General features: G+C 41.3%; 1 protein-coding gene across 1 annotated transcript in view; it reads right to left on the bottom strand.

Moving 5' to 3' along the window:
* The window catches only part of lama2 (laminin, alpha 2), a 248,340-nt gene that overhangs the window by 188,006 nt on the left and 43,226 nt on the right, over positions 1-17,108 (bottom strand). Inside the window, exons 2-3 of the mRNA XM_074684978.1 lie at positions 4,661-4,831; positions 2,947-3,059 (exon numbers count right to left, since the gene is read on the bottom strand). Coding sequence (XP_074541079.1) covers positions 2,947-3,059; positions 4,661-4,831 — 284 coding nt within the window. The remainder of the gene's footprint in view (positions 1-2,946; positions 3,060-4,660; positions 4,832-17,108) is intronic.

Raw genomic sequence — 17,108 nt, 5'->3', positions numbered from 1 at the left:
TATCCTGATTGGTCAAAACTGCATAACAATGGTGATGAATATTCAGTAACAAAAGTGAACCCAAGAAGGGCTTATTTTGACACAGTCAGCTGCCAGGGTGACGTCAACATGAGACATTTGCTGTTTTTTGAGGAGCTGAATTAAATAATAATAAATAAATATTTAATTGCTTTGAAGTAGCGCTGTCAGGCGATTAAAAAAAATAATCTAATTTATTACAGGATTTATAATTAATTAATCGAATTAATCGCATTTTAATCTCATATCTGCTTAAGGTCCCAAAATAAAGAATTTAAATCCCAGGACATTAAAATTACATTAAAAGACATTAAAAAACATTTAAAAAATAAGGTGGAAATATATACAACAAATTTTAGGTACCCTGAGGCATAAGGACCATATTAAAAAAGGTTTATGGTTCTGTCTTTACAAAATCCACACATTCCTGCACCTAAGATAAGCTGATTTGATTTTTAGGACGGGTATTTGCTTCTGTCACATTTTTACTCGATGTGGACTCAATTTTCACTGCAATATGAGCTTCTATACTTCTATGAGGTCAGGAGAACCAGGGGTAAAGGCTAAAAACTGTGAGGAACTATGTACAAAACACTTAATTCAAGTATTGGATCAAAGAAAAGTGAAGTATTTTCAGCTTTACATGCTCTGAACACACAAACTGTTGCTCATTGGTGCAGAGTAGCCCCAAGCTGAAACATGACACCAGGAAGATGGAAGCAAATTTTCAAAGAATTCTTTAGATTTAAATACAGAACAAATATTGATCATTCAGGGCTTGTTTAATGAAGTAAAGAGTGTAGAATTATCTGTTTTTTACAGAATTGAGCTAGAGCAAACGGTTGATTTTCTGCTTATTTTCAAAAAGGACGTGTGAATAAACGAGATGTGGACAGCAGTCTCTCGCTTTCCCCCCGGTTTCAAGCATGTTGCTGACGTCAAGTGTGATACATTCAGAGATCGTCGGAAATTTGAAAATCTGATGAGAACACCAATTTTTTCGAAGTAGGACAAACGGATTGTAAATGCCAGACATTCGAAAATAACTGCGTCTTTGAACGCCCCGCGGGTTTGGGATCCAGATTAATCTGCGTTAATTTTTATAACGCGTTAATTTGCGGTGTAATTAATTAATCTAATTCACGCGTTAAAATGACGGCCCTACTATGAATATATAATGAATACAAAGCTCTTTGTCAAATCCTCGTCCATCCTCGTTAGACGATTTTAACAGCATATATTACAGGCTGGTACAGAGTTTTTAACATCTTTATCTTGTTCAAAATAACGATACAGTTCAGAACCAATGACATCACAAATGTCTCCCCTGCAAACCAATCACTACAAGCACACCCTATCCTGGTTTATACTACTGTGCTGAATTGAAAGTTTACTTACTCCCTGTACTTATACAGACCCCTAACCATACAGCTGATGTGCACCTCTTTAAACATGAAACTACTCATCAATTGTGAGTGGAATCATGTTTCATGTATTTTCAACATTTCTTGGATGTCTGCTCTCTGTGCTTCCTTGTCCTTAGTTGACGCAACGTGTATCAGCTTCATTTTAGTGTGGTGGCCAGAATTATTGGAACATCTGACTGATCTAAAAGAATTGAACTTTTCTGCCTCCAAAGCATGATCATGAAACATGCAGATGAGGTGAGTCTTCCTGTTTTTATCCACTTCTAACTTTAATATTTGGTTAGTCCACCTTTTACAGCAGTTACAGGAGCACGTCTCTGGCATAGTGTCAGTATACTTCCTGAGAACTTCAGCACAAATGTTGATAGACCTGTCCAGACCAAATTCACTAGATAGGGTTGAGGTTCAGGCAACAGGGGTCCATCTTTGTTCCTTTTTTAAGGAAAATCACCCAAATCTCCTTGTGACAGCCCTTTTCTATGGTATACAGAGCATTGTGAGGACTCAGTAAATTTTTAGATAGACTTTCATTTGTTTTATGGGTACTTTATTGGCCAATTCAACAAAAAAAAATTGTAACCTCGTAAATATGCCAAGTGTTCTGATATATTTTCTGATAGACTTTCCTTGCCCAAGTAGATCAGCAAGGACAGCACACACAGCAGCATTTCACTGCAGGAGGGTTTGGGTTCATTTGTTTAAAGAAGGTCAGTGAACATTCTTCAAGTGCTTTCTAAAAGTCTGTGAAATGAATTAAAGTTAAACAATAAATCAATGTACCTACTCAAAGTTTTAGAATTAACTAAGTGTGTATTTTAGTACAAAGACGCACTGAATGCTCCTCAATCAGTGAAAGCCCTAAGCATGTAACAGCTGGCCATAGGAAGATTGCTGGTCTTCACACTCTGACTTGGCTTTCCTTTGATACCAAGTGGCTATGATCAGTTCAGGTGTCACTCTACCTGTTCTCCTATTTTTCCACCACAGACTAATGAGCGGGACCATTTTTCAACATCGTGCTTTGACAACTTTTAGAATTGCAGGATGTTTGATAGAAATCCTAAACCTGCACAGAACCCACATCGCAGTGATTCATGTTTTTGATGAAGCTTTCTGAAGCTTGATTTATGAGAGAAAGTTTGTCGTTTGCCTCGACGGAGAGACTGGAGGCTGTGGTCACGTTTGATTCATGGCAGTCACAGTGGATTCCAATTATGACAAGTCATCATTAAAATCCTTTGTGAGCAACATAAATCCAAGGCGAGCAACTGACATTCTCGGTGAGGACAGACTTCTTACAGAAGCGTTCAGGGCCACAGGGAGGAAATGTTTGAAACTCAACAGATAAATGACTCAAGTTTCATGAAACAGATCTTAGGAAAGCTTAGTTTAAGGTACATACAGCTCTCATTATACCTCATGAGATACTTTTCATTAGTTTCATGTATCACTGAGACTATATTAGTCTAACAGCACTTAATGCTAGATTCTGAGGCAGTACCTGTTTTAAATCCAGAGTTACGGTCACATAATGGTACTCCATCCCGTTCTTGATGGAGGGACTCTGCCACCAGCGGTTAGTTCCGTCTATGGCGTATTCAATGGGATGACGCTCTGTAAAAGACAAAGACAAAAAAAGGTTGTGAGGACGAATCAGTCCTTTGATTCTTTGCAAATACTGAGGGTTTTTTTTAACCTTGGATCCATGAGTGTAAGAAACAAAGTCTTTCTCTCCATTCATTTTAAAAGTCCTGACTACTACTCAAGGCCAGAAATCAATATGAGACTGACAATGACAACTCTTTTTTTCCCCCTTTTAGGGAGCATTATGCTCCTGTTTGAATAAAAATGTCACATGTTTTTCTCCTGACTGCTATACTCCACAAAAAAGCTGCTAAAACAGAATGGTTTCTGTCAAATGGGTCATTACGCAGAGGTTTATACTGTACATGTGGGATTGTTTCAAATTGGTTTGAAGCTACTTGAGCATGACATTTCTGAATAAGGAACTAAATCAATTAGCAATTTGTTGTATTTCTTGCTTAGAGTCTTGTCTCTTTCAACCTAAATTTCTTTTGTCACTTTTCTCTTGTTCTTTACTCTTTTTTTTTTGGGGAGCGAAGAAAGACCACGGAACACAGATTTCTTAAATTTCTTTCATATAACAAATGTTTTAAGTATGACAGGGCATTAGGGCTACGTTAAAGAAAAGAAAAAAGGGACATTTATTAGATAAATCTCATAAATTTCCTCAAATAAAGTCGTTGTTTTAGTTTAAAGCTAGGCTATTGGGGTACAAAAAATGAGAAGCATCGAGCATTTTGTGTTAGTGCGCATTCCAAATATAAGAACTTAGGAAGAAATTTATTTATGCACAATTCAACTGACACAGGAATCCTTTGAATCCAGATTTTTTAACTCTTGGATGTTTAATTTGCTTCATTCGTGCAATTCCCGACCTTGAATCTATGTTTATTGACTTAACATGTATTTCACTCACACAAACAATTTTGTTATCATTAATTGTGAATGCACTATAAGAAAGCACACTTGGTTCTGTCATACCTTACAATCTGTCTCCCTTTATATGTAGCTAAAATAAGCGAAGCTCACCTTCTCCAGAATCCAGTTTTGAATGGATAAAATTCTCCTTTTAATAGGCTGATAAACATCTTTTAAAATGTAAAGCAATTTTTTTTAACAATAAGGCGAGTCATTCAGCTAGCTGTTTGAGCTGAACCAATGGTACAGAAAAGACAAGAAGGCTTTAAAATAAAAAACCCTGGCTTTGTTGATCTCGAGATGCCTTTTTCTCTCAGCCTTCAAGTTGTCTTTCTCTTCTGTTCTGATTTTGCTAAAGCTAACTGAACTTCTCATTGAGTGTTAAACTGTCTGACTAATCCTTGTTAACCAGGAAAATGACCGTCACATTAATCAAAAAGCTGACAGGATGACGATCTGAGCTGTTAGCTGCATCACTGCTTGCTGAAATACTGACTAGCTTGTTGCCTGTTTGAATTATGATCCAAAGCTAATTTAGTATTGTCGTCTCGTCATGTTGAGATTAATTCCTCAATTCATTTGGTAATTATCATCTCTGACAAAGTGATCGGTTAACATCTGGCCAATCAGGCTCTAATGAACTAATCCAGCGTGATTAATTGAGGTAATCAGCGCCTGTGGAAGTGATCTATGCAAGTGTGGATCTTTCTTACCAAATGGTTTTGTGCTCTTTTGGTTGCAGACTCGACACTGAGGGTTTCTGACAGGCTGGCCCGGTACGTGCTCGACCAGCTTACAGAACATCTCTGGACCCAGTGAGCCACATGTGGCGTTGGCTTCAATGTCTGCCATGGTCGCCAGGTTCAGCACGGCTGGGAACAGTCCTACACAGAAAGAAATCAGAAAAGAAAAGGGACATGTGCTTGTTGAAACTTGACACAAACAAAATCAAACAGTGTTCTCATTCAGCAAAAACTCTTTGGAACTACAGGCTTTAAATGATTTGCAAACCATCAACATTTGTTATAATTCATATTTTAAACAGTGCCATGACTTTCAGGAACTGGTCAGGAAATGTAGCTCAATTTTCTTGGCTCTAAAGCAGTTAAAGTCAGATTTATGAGGGATGAATTGCTTTTTTCTCCACTAACATACTTAGGAAACTGTAGCGTAAAATGATCACTTCTGTTCACTCCACCAATAATCATAACTGAATCACTCTTGTGATTATTTCACAGATTTTTCTGGTTTTTATACATTCTCCTTTCAATGCCTTAACTTCTTTTTCTCCTCGTCATTTAAAACATGTTGTTCTGTCTGTAATCCGCCCAATAAGCTGTACTTGTATGTGTGTTGTGATATGAGTAATGGTTATGGAACATGAGGGGGAGGGAACCTGTTTTATTTCCAAGTTAGTTAATCTGGGTTTATTTTTAGTGCTGTCTCATGCAGTTAAAATCATTCACCCCCATAGACTGATAGACTAATGTTCTTTTTAAATGTTAGAATCAAACAATTTTTGATCAGTACTCAGCTTGTGTAAACTTTGGACAGTGTGTTGTGACCATATTAACAATCTCAACCATTCTCCTACTGCTTTAGCGCCGATGCTTTAGTCACCTTGCCCAGAGTGTTGCTACTGTAACTCTGTCAACTTTGTTCAATCAGAAAAATTCGAACAGCACTGGAAAACTCTCCCAATGTGTGCTATCCAGTGGTAAATGGTTCATTATAGTAATCACAAGCATGTGACATAGCCCCACATAGCAAAATAATGGACTAATTTCAAACATGCTAAAAGGCTGTTACTCCGTGAGTTTTTGCCCAATCCCAAAAATTCTGACTCTGACAGAGAGCGAGAGTGTTCAGTCTCACAAACTCTTGAAAAAGTGAGTTTCATTTTGTGCTTTTTTTTCTCTTCCTTACCATGCCATACCATACCAAGCATATTGTGATTGCCCAGCAACACTTAAGTCCTACTTTAATGTTATACTCCCTTTCCGCAGGCTGTCTGCTACATTTGGTGTTAGTTGCAGGATAATTTACGATAATTTGTTACCTGGCAATGTTGAAAATTATGATGACCCAGTACATATTTCATATTCTGGATCTTAGTAGCAGAATGTTGCCAGGATCTGGATCGTACTTTTATATCTGTAAGAAATTATTGTGACCTTGTCTTGTATTGTTTTGCAAAGCAATCTGGCCGTTTACCGTGGCGTTATATACAAACATGGTGAAAACAGCCCTATCTCACAATAATAAAGAATACTTTAATAAAAATCCTGGATCCAGACAGTGATCCGGATCACCTCCAAAATTTAATCACTTTTTCCTTATCCCGTCTTGAACATTTCTTGAAAATTTCATCTAGATCCGTTACTTTTTGAGTTATGTTGTTCACAGACAAACAGACAGACAAACTTCCCCAGAAACATAACCTCCTTGGCAGAGGTAATCATCAGTAATCAGATGTTAGAAATTCAAGTTAATGTACTACTGGAAAAGGGGGCCAAAGCACCTAGACACAAAGCACTTTCAGAGCATTTTACAGCCATAATAACAAAATATGTCCAGACCATTTTTAGAGTTAGAAGGTAGATCATGGACAAGCGAAAAGTGAGAAAAAGTGAGACTAATTCAAAATCACTTATAAAGTCCTCAAAGTACATTGAGGTCAGTGAGACATTAACGCTGGGATATCTGAGGTTTTAAAGTCTCCTTCCAAAAACTTTCTTCAATAGTAATTTGAAATAGAAAAGAAATAGTTGGTTCTGGTTGTTCACCTAGTTTACTTGCTTAGAAATCTTCAGATATTCAGTCAACCAATCATTGAAGCTCTTTGTGGTGCAAGCAGAACACATTTTCCTGTGGTTCCAGATGCATTTTCAATGTTATGGTAATAAATTCAACAATTATGACGTCTAAAGAAAAGCCTGGCTGTTACATGTGAACCTGCTGCCAGTCACCTAGCTCCAAACAAACCAGGGAGCTCCAAACAAACCAAACAGTATTTACATCTGCATGTCATCACCAAACATTCTGTACGTTCTCCAGCTCCTCTGTGTTGTTCCCATAATAAAAGCACATTAGTCTCAGCGTTAACAGTGGGCTTGTTGGACTTTGACGGCAGGAATGTTCTACATACGGCTCGCATGGTTCACATTTCCTGCCTGGAACACACATGCAAGAAGCGTATGACATCACACATCTGAAGCCCTGCTTTAAGGTCAACAGCCTTTAGATTTGAACATGTAAAATGACAAACAAGCGTAAATACAGACACAGAAATGTGCAATAACTATACACACATGAGACAGATACAGACAAGGAAGATCAGCTGAAGAAGAAGAAGAGCAAAGTGTATTAAAAACACCAAGCAGAAGCGTGGTTGTGTGTGTGTGTGTGTGTGTGTGTGTGTGTGTGTGTGTGTGTGTGTGTGTGTGTGTGTGTGTGTGTGTGTGTGTGTGTGTGTGTGTGTCCAGATGAGTCCAGCTGTTTGGCTCAGTGTCAACACTGATGAACTGTGAAGAACATCTGAGACACACTGAAGTTGCTCTCACACATGTGTACACATTCTCTCCCAAATACTCACAACATCACACGCTCACAGAGTCAAACACAGGTTGAAGAAATCTCTCAGAAATCCGAGAACTTGCAGTGCTGAGGGACTCGGATTTCCACAACAACTCAGTTTCAGAAAGAGGAGATTCCCACTGTGTTACAAATGAATGTGAAACAGTTTTATTTCTACCGTTAGAGCCACTGCTGGTTCACAATTTCACTCCACTCATTCAAGATTAGATTTAACAAAACAATACAATGACAGGGGTGAGGTGTAATGAACTATATATTATTTTTGGCCTTGGGAAATTAATAGGGCACTAGTTGATGATACTTTGGGTTTTAACATCTTGTGAATGTCTTAACATGGTTCAGTTTCTTCTTTGGGCGTTGAGGGAATGTGGTGGTAGGAACAAGGATGATTAAAATTTGGTGGATGCTTTATAGTTTTCATGATTCAACTCTTGCAAGTAAAGTGTATGCCATTTTTTTTTGTGATGACATATACTAAACAGTTCATGGACTAGACTCAGAAACTATTTGGATTATTTTCTGGAGACTGGAAGGCAGGGGACATGGGAACTGACTTGAACTCTAGACTAGACTACAACATCAGCTATAGTTGAAGTATACTTTATCTAAGTTGTGTGGTTAAGTAAATTTAGTTTCAGTAAACAAAGGTTGGTTTGGGACTTGATACAAATACAGAAACTATACATTAAGCCTTCATGATTTGTTGGAGGTAACCTGGATTCATCAAAAGAACATCATTTCAGTGTTACCAAACAAAGTCTATAGACAATAAGACTGAAATATGTCACAGTAAGTCCCAGCTCGAAGAGTAAAAAGGTGAACTTCCTCTTTACGTCCCTCAGCTTGAACATTGTCATGATAATAAAGCTTACATTCATGTCGTATCAACATCTTTTCACTTCTATCTTTTCACTGTGGGACACTTTTAGGATGCCTCCAGATTTCATCTCTGATATTTGGGTCCTATCTCAAAGACTCAGTCAGCGGAGAGCAGATTGAACCCTTTCACTGACCTCTTTTATTCCTATGAGCGGCAGAAGGCAAAAGATAAAGTTTTAAATAAAGTTATGGGATAAAAAGCCTGCCGGATCTAATCAGGCAGCAGTGTGCTCCATCATGTTGTCGTGTTCAGGGCACAGAAAATCCTGTAAGCAAACTTCAGTGGAAAAAAGATGGAAGTGAAGGACTTAATACAAGATCAAAACATTTACTTTGATGAACATATTTTTATCACACCGTTTTGAACCGCTCCTGCCAGGAAACCAGGCCAACATCCGGCTTACTCTTTGGTTTTGATCCACAACGTGAAGGGGTCTCCCACCAGATACAAATGTGTGTGGAGTGCTTTTTAGGAGTTAGTCATTTATCTTGATTTGGTGACAGCTAATACCTTAAGCTTCCTGTTAGTTCTGCATGTTTGAGTCTTACAACAGCTGAGTGAAAGCGGGGCTTCACTTTCTCAAAGATATTCCCTTCATTTCTGTCTCTTTCAAACCACCAGGGACATTAAGGCAAAGGGTCAACTCTTGAATGTGTAAATATTAACTGTTTAAAATTATCTACAGAGAGAATCTGTCATGGTTCCTCCCTCACTCCCTAGTGTTTCAGTTGTTTTCCCCTCCCTTGTGTGTGTTGTTTTTTTTCCCCTGGTCTGTCTGTCTGTCAGGGCGTGGCTTCCTGCACTCTCTGGTTGCCTGTCTCCTCCACACCTGCAACTCATCCACCTATCAAGCTCCTGCAGTATATATAGCCCTGCTCCTCGACCAGTCTTCGCCTGAGTGTTCAGTGCAACTCGTGGTACCAGCCTTAGTCTAAGAATTTTTCAAAAGAAACTTTTCGCATTCTTCCTGAGATCAACTCTGTTGCTAACTCCTGGTTTTCATTTTTTGTCTCAGGATCTCACCTCACCCTGGATTGAAGTCTGTTCTGGCCCACCTGCCCTGCTCCACCAAAACCTCAACCTCAGATCCTTTTGCTTCAATAAAACTCGAATTCAGTCTTCAGAATTGCTGTCTGATTTTTTGGGTCCTGGAAAGATACCTTTTGACAGAACACTCAGGCCAACATGGACCCAACAGAACAGGATCAGGAGACTGACACCTATACAGCATTAGTCAGTCAAGGAAGATTACTGGGACAACATGAACAGGCTCTTCGGAATCTCACTGAGAATAACCAAACTCTGGTAACTCAGATTGCACAATTAACTGCTCAAGTTGCCATGTTAACTTCTCATCTCACCCAATCAGCTGCACCTGCACAGGCCACCGGGCCCGTGCCTCCTCCTCCCCCAGTGGCTCCTCCAAGCAGAGAATCTTATGTTCCAGACCCTGAACCTTTCTCAGGCGAATTGGATAAATGCAGGGGTTTTCTGCTCCAGTGCTCCTTGGTGTTCAAACAGCGGCCTCAGACTTTCCCTTCAGATCAATCTAAGGTATACTACATCTTGGGACTATTGAGAGGGAGGGCCTTGGCTTGGGCAGAAGCAGTAAATTCCAACCAGTCTGTGGTCAACCTGTCCGTTGAGGATTTTACTGCTATGATGAAATCAGTCTTTGACCATCCAGATCACAGTGGAAATGCTGCTAAACGTTTGTTAAATCTTCGCCAGGGATCTAGGAGTGTGGCTGATTATTCTGTGGAGTTCAGAACTCTGGCGGCTGATTCCAAGTGGAATGACGAGGCCCTACGAGGAGTGTTTGTAAAGGGGCTCAATGAAAGTTTAAAGGATGAACTGGCTTCTCGTGATGAACCTACTGACCTAGATTCTCTTGTTTCTCTCGCTATCAGGCTTGATAATCGTCAGCGAGAACGGCAAAGGGAGAGGGCTGGACGATCAAACCAGTCAGGTGCCTCTCGCTCCTCCACACCTCATCTCTCAAGGGCAGTAGTTCAAACTTCTCCAGTAGCCCAAGCAGCAGCTTCTCTTCCTGAAGAGGAACCCATGCAATTGGGTCGAGCTCGCTTAACTCCAGCAGAGCGACTCCGTAGAATAAGTTCGGGTGAGTGCCTTTACTGTGGAAAATCAGGTCACTTTATCGCTTCCTGTCCAGTGCGCCCAAAAGACCAGGCTCACCAGTAGTAGTGGGGTCATTGGTGAGCCAAACTGTTTCCCCATCTCCAAGTAAACCAAGGATGCAAGTTCAAGCCACCCTTTGTCATGGACAGTTTTCCCTGCCTCTCCAAGCTTTGATTGATTCAGGTGCTGAAGACAGCTTTTTAGATAAAGAGGTAGCCCTTCAGTGTGGGATCCCCTGTGAACGCTTACATGCCCCCATCAGGGCCAGTGCACTTAATGGTAGTTTTTTGGCCAACGTAACCCACCGCACAGTTTCTGTACCCCTGGTTTTGTCTGGCAATCACCGTGAAAGCATTCAGTTTTACATAATTACCTCCCCTGAATCTCCCCTTGTGCTTGGTCATCCCTGGTTGAGGAAACACAATCCTCATATTGACTGGAGGGCTGGAAAAATTATAAGCTGGAGTCCTTTTTGCCACTCAACCTGTTTGCAGTCAGCTGTGCCCCCGGCAGAGGTCACTGTTGCTCCCACCAGCCAGGAGACTCCTGATTTGTCCACTATTCCTCCTGAGTATCATGACCTGAAAAAGGTTTTCAGCAAAGACTTGGCCCTCACCTTGCCCCCACATCGCCCCTATGATTGTGCGATAGACTTGCTCCCAGGAGCTCCTCTCCCCACCAGTAGGCTTTACAACCTATCACGCCCTGAGAGGGAGTCTATGGAGAGGTATATAAAAGACTCACTGGCTGCAGGCCTGATTCGACCTTCCTCCTCCCCTGTTGGTGCAGGGTTCTTTTTTGTTTCTAAGAAAGATCGCACCCTTCGTCCCTGTATAGACTACAGAGGGCTCAATAACATCACGGTAAAGAACAAGTACCCTCTACCTCTCCTGAACTCAGCTTTCGAGCTTCTCCATGGTGCAACACACTTCAGTAAGCTCGACCTCAGAAATGCATATCACTTGGTGAGAATCAGAAGTGGTGATGAATGGAAAACTGCTTTTAACACACCCCTGGGACACTTTGAATACTTAGTCATGCCTTTCGGACTCACAAATGCCCCAGCAGTGTTTCAGGCTCTTGTGAACGATGTTCTGAGGGATTTCATTAACCGCTTTGTGTTTGTCTACCTTGATGATATTCTCATCTTCTCCCGAGACAGGTCTGAGCATGTTTCCCATGTCCGCCAGGTTCTCCAAAGGCTCCTGGAGAACAAGCTCTATGTGAAAGCGGAGAAATGTCAGTTTCACGTCAGTACCGTCAGCTTTTTGGGATTCATCATTGAGAGCGGGCAGGTGAGAACTGACCCTGAAAAGATCAGAGCAGTGGCAGAGTGGCCAGAACCCACTAACAGAAAACAGCTTCAAAGATTTTTGGGTTTTGCTAATTTTTACCGCCGCTTTATCAAGGATTATAGTAGGGTTGCAGCTCCACTCTCATACCTCACTTCCCCCAACATTCAGTTTTCCTGGACCACAGAGGCAAGACAGGCCTTCTCAAAGTTAAAAGAGCTTTTTACATCAGCTCCCGTTTTGGTCCAACCAGATCCCTCCCTCCAGTTCACAGTTGAAGTGGATGCCTCTGACACTGGGGTAGGAGCTGTTCTCTCCCAGCGCTCTGGCCCTGACCAAAAGCTACATCCATGTGCTTTCTTCTCTCGTCGCCTCTCCCCAGCTGAATGCAACTATGATGTTGGAAACAGGGAGCTACTTGCGGTCAAACTAGCCTTGGAGGAATGGAGACACTGGCTTGAGGGGGCAGAACAACCTTTTGTGGTCTGGACAGACCATAAGAATCTAGCCTATATCCAAACAGCTAAACGTCTTAACTCCCGCCAGGCTCGTTGGGCACTGTTTTTTGGTCGCTTTAACTTCATTCTCACCTACAGACCTGGTTCCAGAAATGTCAAACCTGATGCTTTGTCCCGCCAGCACGTTTCTGAGGAATCACCCTCCAGCCCTGACACTATCCTCTCCCCCTCCAGTGTTGTGGTGGCAGCTGTTTCCTGGGAGATTGAATCTGTGGTGAGGGAGGCTCAAAAGAATCAACCAGCCCCAGGTAATAGCCCACCTAATTGCCTGTTTGTGCCTGATTCAGTTCGTTCCCAGGTTCTTCAGTGGGGACACAGTTCCCGGTTTGCCTGTCACCCAGGCATGAGTCGTACCTTGTCCCTTCTAAAGAGACATTTCTGGTGGCCTACCATGGATGCCGATACCCGTGCCTTTGTTGCAGCCTGCTCTGTTTGTGTTCAAGGAAAGTCCTCTCACCGCCCTCCAGCCGGCCTCTTACGCCCTCTGCCTGTCCCTCGTCGGCCCTGGTCCCACATCGCCCTAGATTTTGTTACTGGACTACCCCCTTCACAAGGTAATTCTGTCATTCTCACTATTGTTGACAGATTCTCAAAAGCAGTTCACTTTGTAGCTCTGCCCAAACTCCCATCAGCCCAAGAGACTGCGGACATCCTGGTTCTCCAAGTTTTTCGTCTTCATGGCATCCCCCTGGATATCGTCTCTGATCGAGGCCCTCAGTTTATATCGCAGGTTTGGAAAGCATTCTGTAAGGCACTTGGGGCTACTGTAAGTCTTTCCTCTGGCTTCCATCCACAGACAAATGGCCAGACAGAGAGGGCAAACCAAGATCTGGAAGCAGCCCTCCGATGTGTTACTGCTACCAATCCTTCTTCCTGGAGTTCCCACCTTTCCTGGATAGAATACGCCCATAACACCTTAACCAGTTCTGCCACAGGTTTGTCCCCATTTGAAGCATCTTTGGGTTATCAACCACCTCTGTTTCCCTCCCAGGAGGATGAGATAGCTGTTCCCTCTGTTCAAATGCACCTACGTCGCTGTCGAAAGATCTGGAAAGACACACGCTTGGCTCTACTTCGCTCCGCTGATCAGAACCGGCACATGGCTGACCGACACCGGACCCCAGCCCCAGAATACAAACCAGGTCAGAAAGTTTGGTTGTCTTCCAAAAATATTCCTCTGAAGAGTGAGTCTAAGAAGATGTCACCTCGTTACATTGGCCCATTTGTTGTGGACAAGATAATCAATCCATCTGCTGTGAAACTGAAGTTACCAAAAGCTATGAGAGTCCATCCCACCTTCCATGTTTCCCAGTTAAAACCAGTCTTTTCAAGCCCTCTCTGCCCTCCTTCCGATCCCCCTCCACCCGCCCGGATTGTTGATGACCACCCAGCCTTCTCTGTGCGGCGCCTACTGGATGTACGTCGTCGTGGTAGAGGTTATCAGTACCTTGTAGACTGGGAGGGTTATGGACCAGAGGAGAGGTCTTGGGTACCTCGATGCTTCATTATGGATTCCCGGCTTGTCAGAGAGTTTCACCGGGCCCATCCTGATAAGCCTGGAGGGTCGCCAGGAGGCTCCCATTGAGGAGGGGGTACTGTCATGGTTCCTCCCTCACTCCCTAGTGTTTCAGTTGTTTTCCCCTCCCTTGTGTGTGTTGTTTTTTTTCCCCTGGTCTGTCTGTCTGTCAGGGCGTGGCTTCCTGCACTCTCTGGTTGCCTGTCTCCTCCACACCTGCAACTCATCCACCTATCAAGCTCCTGCAGTATATATAGCCCTGCTCCTCGACCAGTCTTCGCCTGAGTGTTCAGTGCAACTCGTGGTACCAGCCTTAGTCTAAGAATTTTTCAAAAGAAACTTTTCGCATTCTTCCTGAGATCAACTCTGTTGCTAACTCCTGGTTTTCATTTTTTGTCTCAGGATCTCACCTCACCCTGGATTGAAGTCTGTTCTGGCCCACCTGCCCTGCTCCACCAAAACCTCAACCTCAGATCCTTTTGCTTCAATAAAACTCGAATTCAGTCTTCAGAATTGCTGTCTGATTTTTTGGGTCCTGGAAAGATACCTTTTGACAGAATCGTATGATGTTTATGATTATTGCTGCAGGTATGGGTCTTTCTCGCTTTTAATTTTGAGCAGAAAAGTAAGGTAGGAGCAGAGAGACAGAGAGAAGGCCAGTCAGACACAGGGTTCACATTTCAGTTTCACTGAGTGACAAGGACACAATGACTGTCTGCCTTCAGCTGAACACACACTCTCACACACACTCACACACTGCAGACCTACTCAGGTTCATCACCTTCTATTCTTCTCTCTCTGCTCTGATAACCATGGTAGCCTGTCTGTCTGTCTCTCTATCCTGCGTCTCCGCTCTGTTAACCAGATGTCTCAGAGGACTCACAGCTCCATGTTATAATACTGTTACAGTGTTCGAGTACACTCACACAATGGAGTAATGTCATTCCCAAAGAAGCTTTTTCAACACCTCCACACTGATGATCACAAGGAAATTCTGGGATTGTTTAGCTTTCTGTACTACAAAATAATAGTATCCAGTACACAATTTGGCTCATTTACACAGACTTGTTTTTTTTTCCTTCAACATAGGTTTAGTTTATTAGTATTATTAGTATTTAATAATGAATTGCATCAATTTGAAGAAACTTTTGGGGGAGAAAACACTAAATATCTCAGCCACAAAACTCTAACTTTATGTTCAAGGACTGACTTTGAACCAAAACCCTTACAGCTCCAGAGATTTATGGATTCCATTAAGGCTGGGAAGATATGCTATTCTCACAATTCAATTCTATTACGATTTTTGGGCTGCCAGTTTTAGGGGTGGGAAAAAAAAACCAAAATCAATATTTTGGGGTTTTATCAATATCTCAAATTGGAAATTCTTTGTAAAAAAAAAACTTTTCACATGGTCTGGTGTTAAAAAAAACATCATCAAAAAAATCACAAGTATTGGTGAATTGTAATTTAAATCAAATCGGGATCCCAAAATTTTTTCACATAAAATGCACAACACGTGAGTCAGAGAGAGACAATTCACCCTCTGGTGGAGAAAAGTGGTAACTTTTTTCCAAGCCAGTTAATAAACAAAGACTGAAGTGAAGAATATTAATTTTATATATATATATATATATATATATATATATATATATATATATATATATATATATATATATATATATATATATATATATATATATATATATATATATATCCCAATCTTGATATATTGATGAAACCCCCATATATAGATTGTAACTTTTTATTTCTCCCAACCCTAGATTCCATATGGCTTGCACATTTCAGTTCTGCTTATCAGTTCCTAACAGTGACAAAATATTTCAGGACCAAACCTCAGTGAGGACCGTGAGGTTCTTGTAAAGTTTATATCTGCCTGGACCTGCTGTTTCAGTGTAACATAACGTCACATGTGCCACAGTATGTCAACAAAGTTTTTTTTTTTTTTAAAAAGGCACCAGTATGAGCAGTAAGTTTGCTGGCCCAATGCATGTCACTTTACAGTCTCACACCCACTTTTTCCAATTAATGTCAAAAGTTTTTTTTCATCCTTGAATATTCACAAGAAACAGTACCCAGTCCCCAGTCAATCTGACACTTAGACAGACAACCTTTCACATACACACTTACACCTACGGGCAATTTAGAGTGACCAATTAACCTGCTGAGCATGTTTTTGGACTGTGGGAGGAAGCCGGAGTAACCAGAGAGAACCCACTCATGCACGAGGAGAACATACAAACTCAACTGGCCAAGCTGGGAATCAAACCAGTGATCTTCTTGCTGTGAGGCTGCAGCACTAATAGTGCCACCGTGCAGCCCCTAGTAATGTTTCACAAGTGAAAAAGTAAAACCCATGTCATAATTGCAGTCCTGCAAAATCCAACTACAGTCCACTAGCAATCGCACTGTTATCATTAGGTGTGTCAATAGACCTATGCCCAGTCTGATTTCTGTCTGACTAAGCTGTTCACAAGCATTTTCCTAAGTTCATAGTCAGATTTCTGAAGCTGCATGAAAACGAAACGACTAAGAACCTTTCAGTGTTTTAATGTATCATATTCTGTGACACTAAACTGTCACATATCACATTGTATCACATCCTTTCATATAATACACTGTGCAAAAATCAAATGTTGTATTAAGATGTTACGTTGGATATTGTGTGATTTGTAGCAATACAAGAAGCATTGGATATTAGAATGATAAAACACCCTGATCCATATTATCAAAAAAACGTTCAAAAATAACTGTTATTCATAGCTGTTGTGGTTTTATGTTTTTCACACTAAACAGTAGTCTATATTTATGAATCCCCATATCAATCTATATATCCTTCCAGATCTATACATATATGTATGTTGCAGCTCAGACACTGGTTAAAACTGGAGCATGCTGCTTATCAAAGAGGTACGAGGGACATGGAGAAATCAATATGGGAGTTAAATCTAAACTTAAGTAGAAAACGTCACATCCTGACTGGATTTCCAGCAGATTCATGATGACAGCAAATTCTTTTTATTCTATCAAGGCTTCTTATTGTATTATGAATAAAATTTTATTTGCTTTTTTCTGTTGTGGCAGACGATGACACCACACTGCTCATCCTGCTGTGTGTGTAAGAGACAGTGTGTGTGTGCGCTTCTATGTGTGTGTGATGGATGTGTTATTGTTGAGTTTTGAGGCTAGATGTATGCTTGA

This window comes from Halichoeres trimaculatus, unplaced genomic scaffold, assembly GCF_033239565.1.
Source record: "Halichoeres trimaculatus isolate MK-OKI-2021-1 unplaced genomic scaffold, fHalTri1.1 fHalTri1_scaffold_13, whole genome shotgun sequence".
NCBI classification, from domain to species: Eukaryota; Metazoa; Chordata; class Actinopteri; order Labriformes; family Labridae; genus Halichoeres; species Halichoeres trimaculatus.
This window is presented reverse-complemented; position numbering and strand designations above follow the sequence as displayed.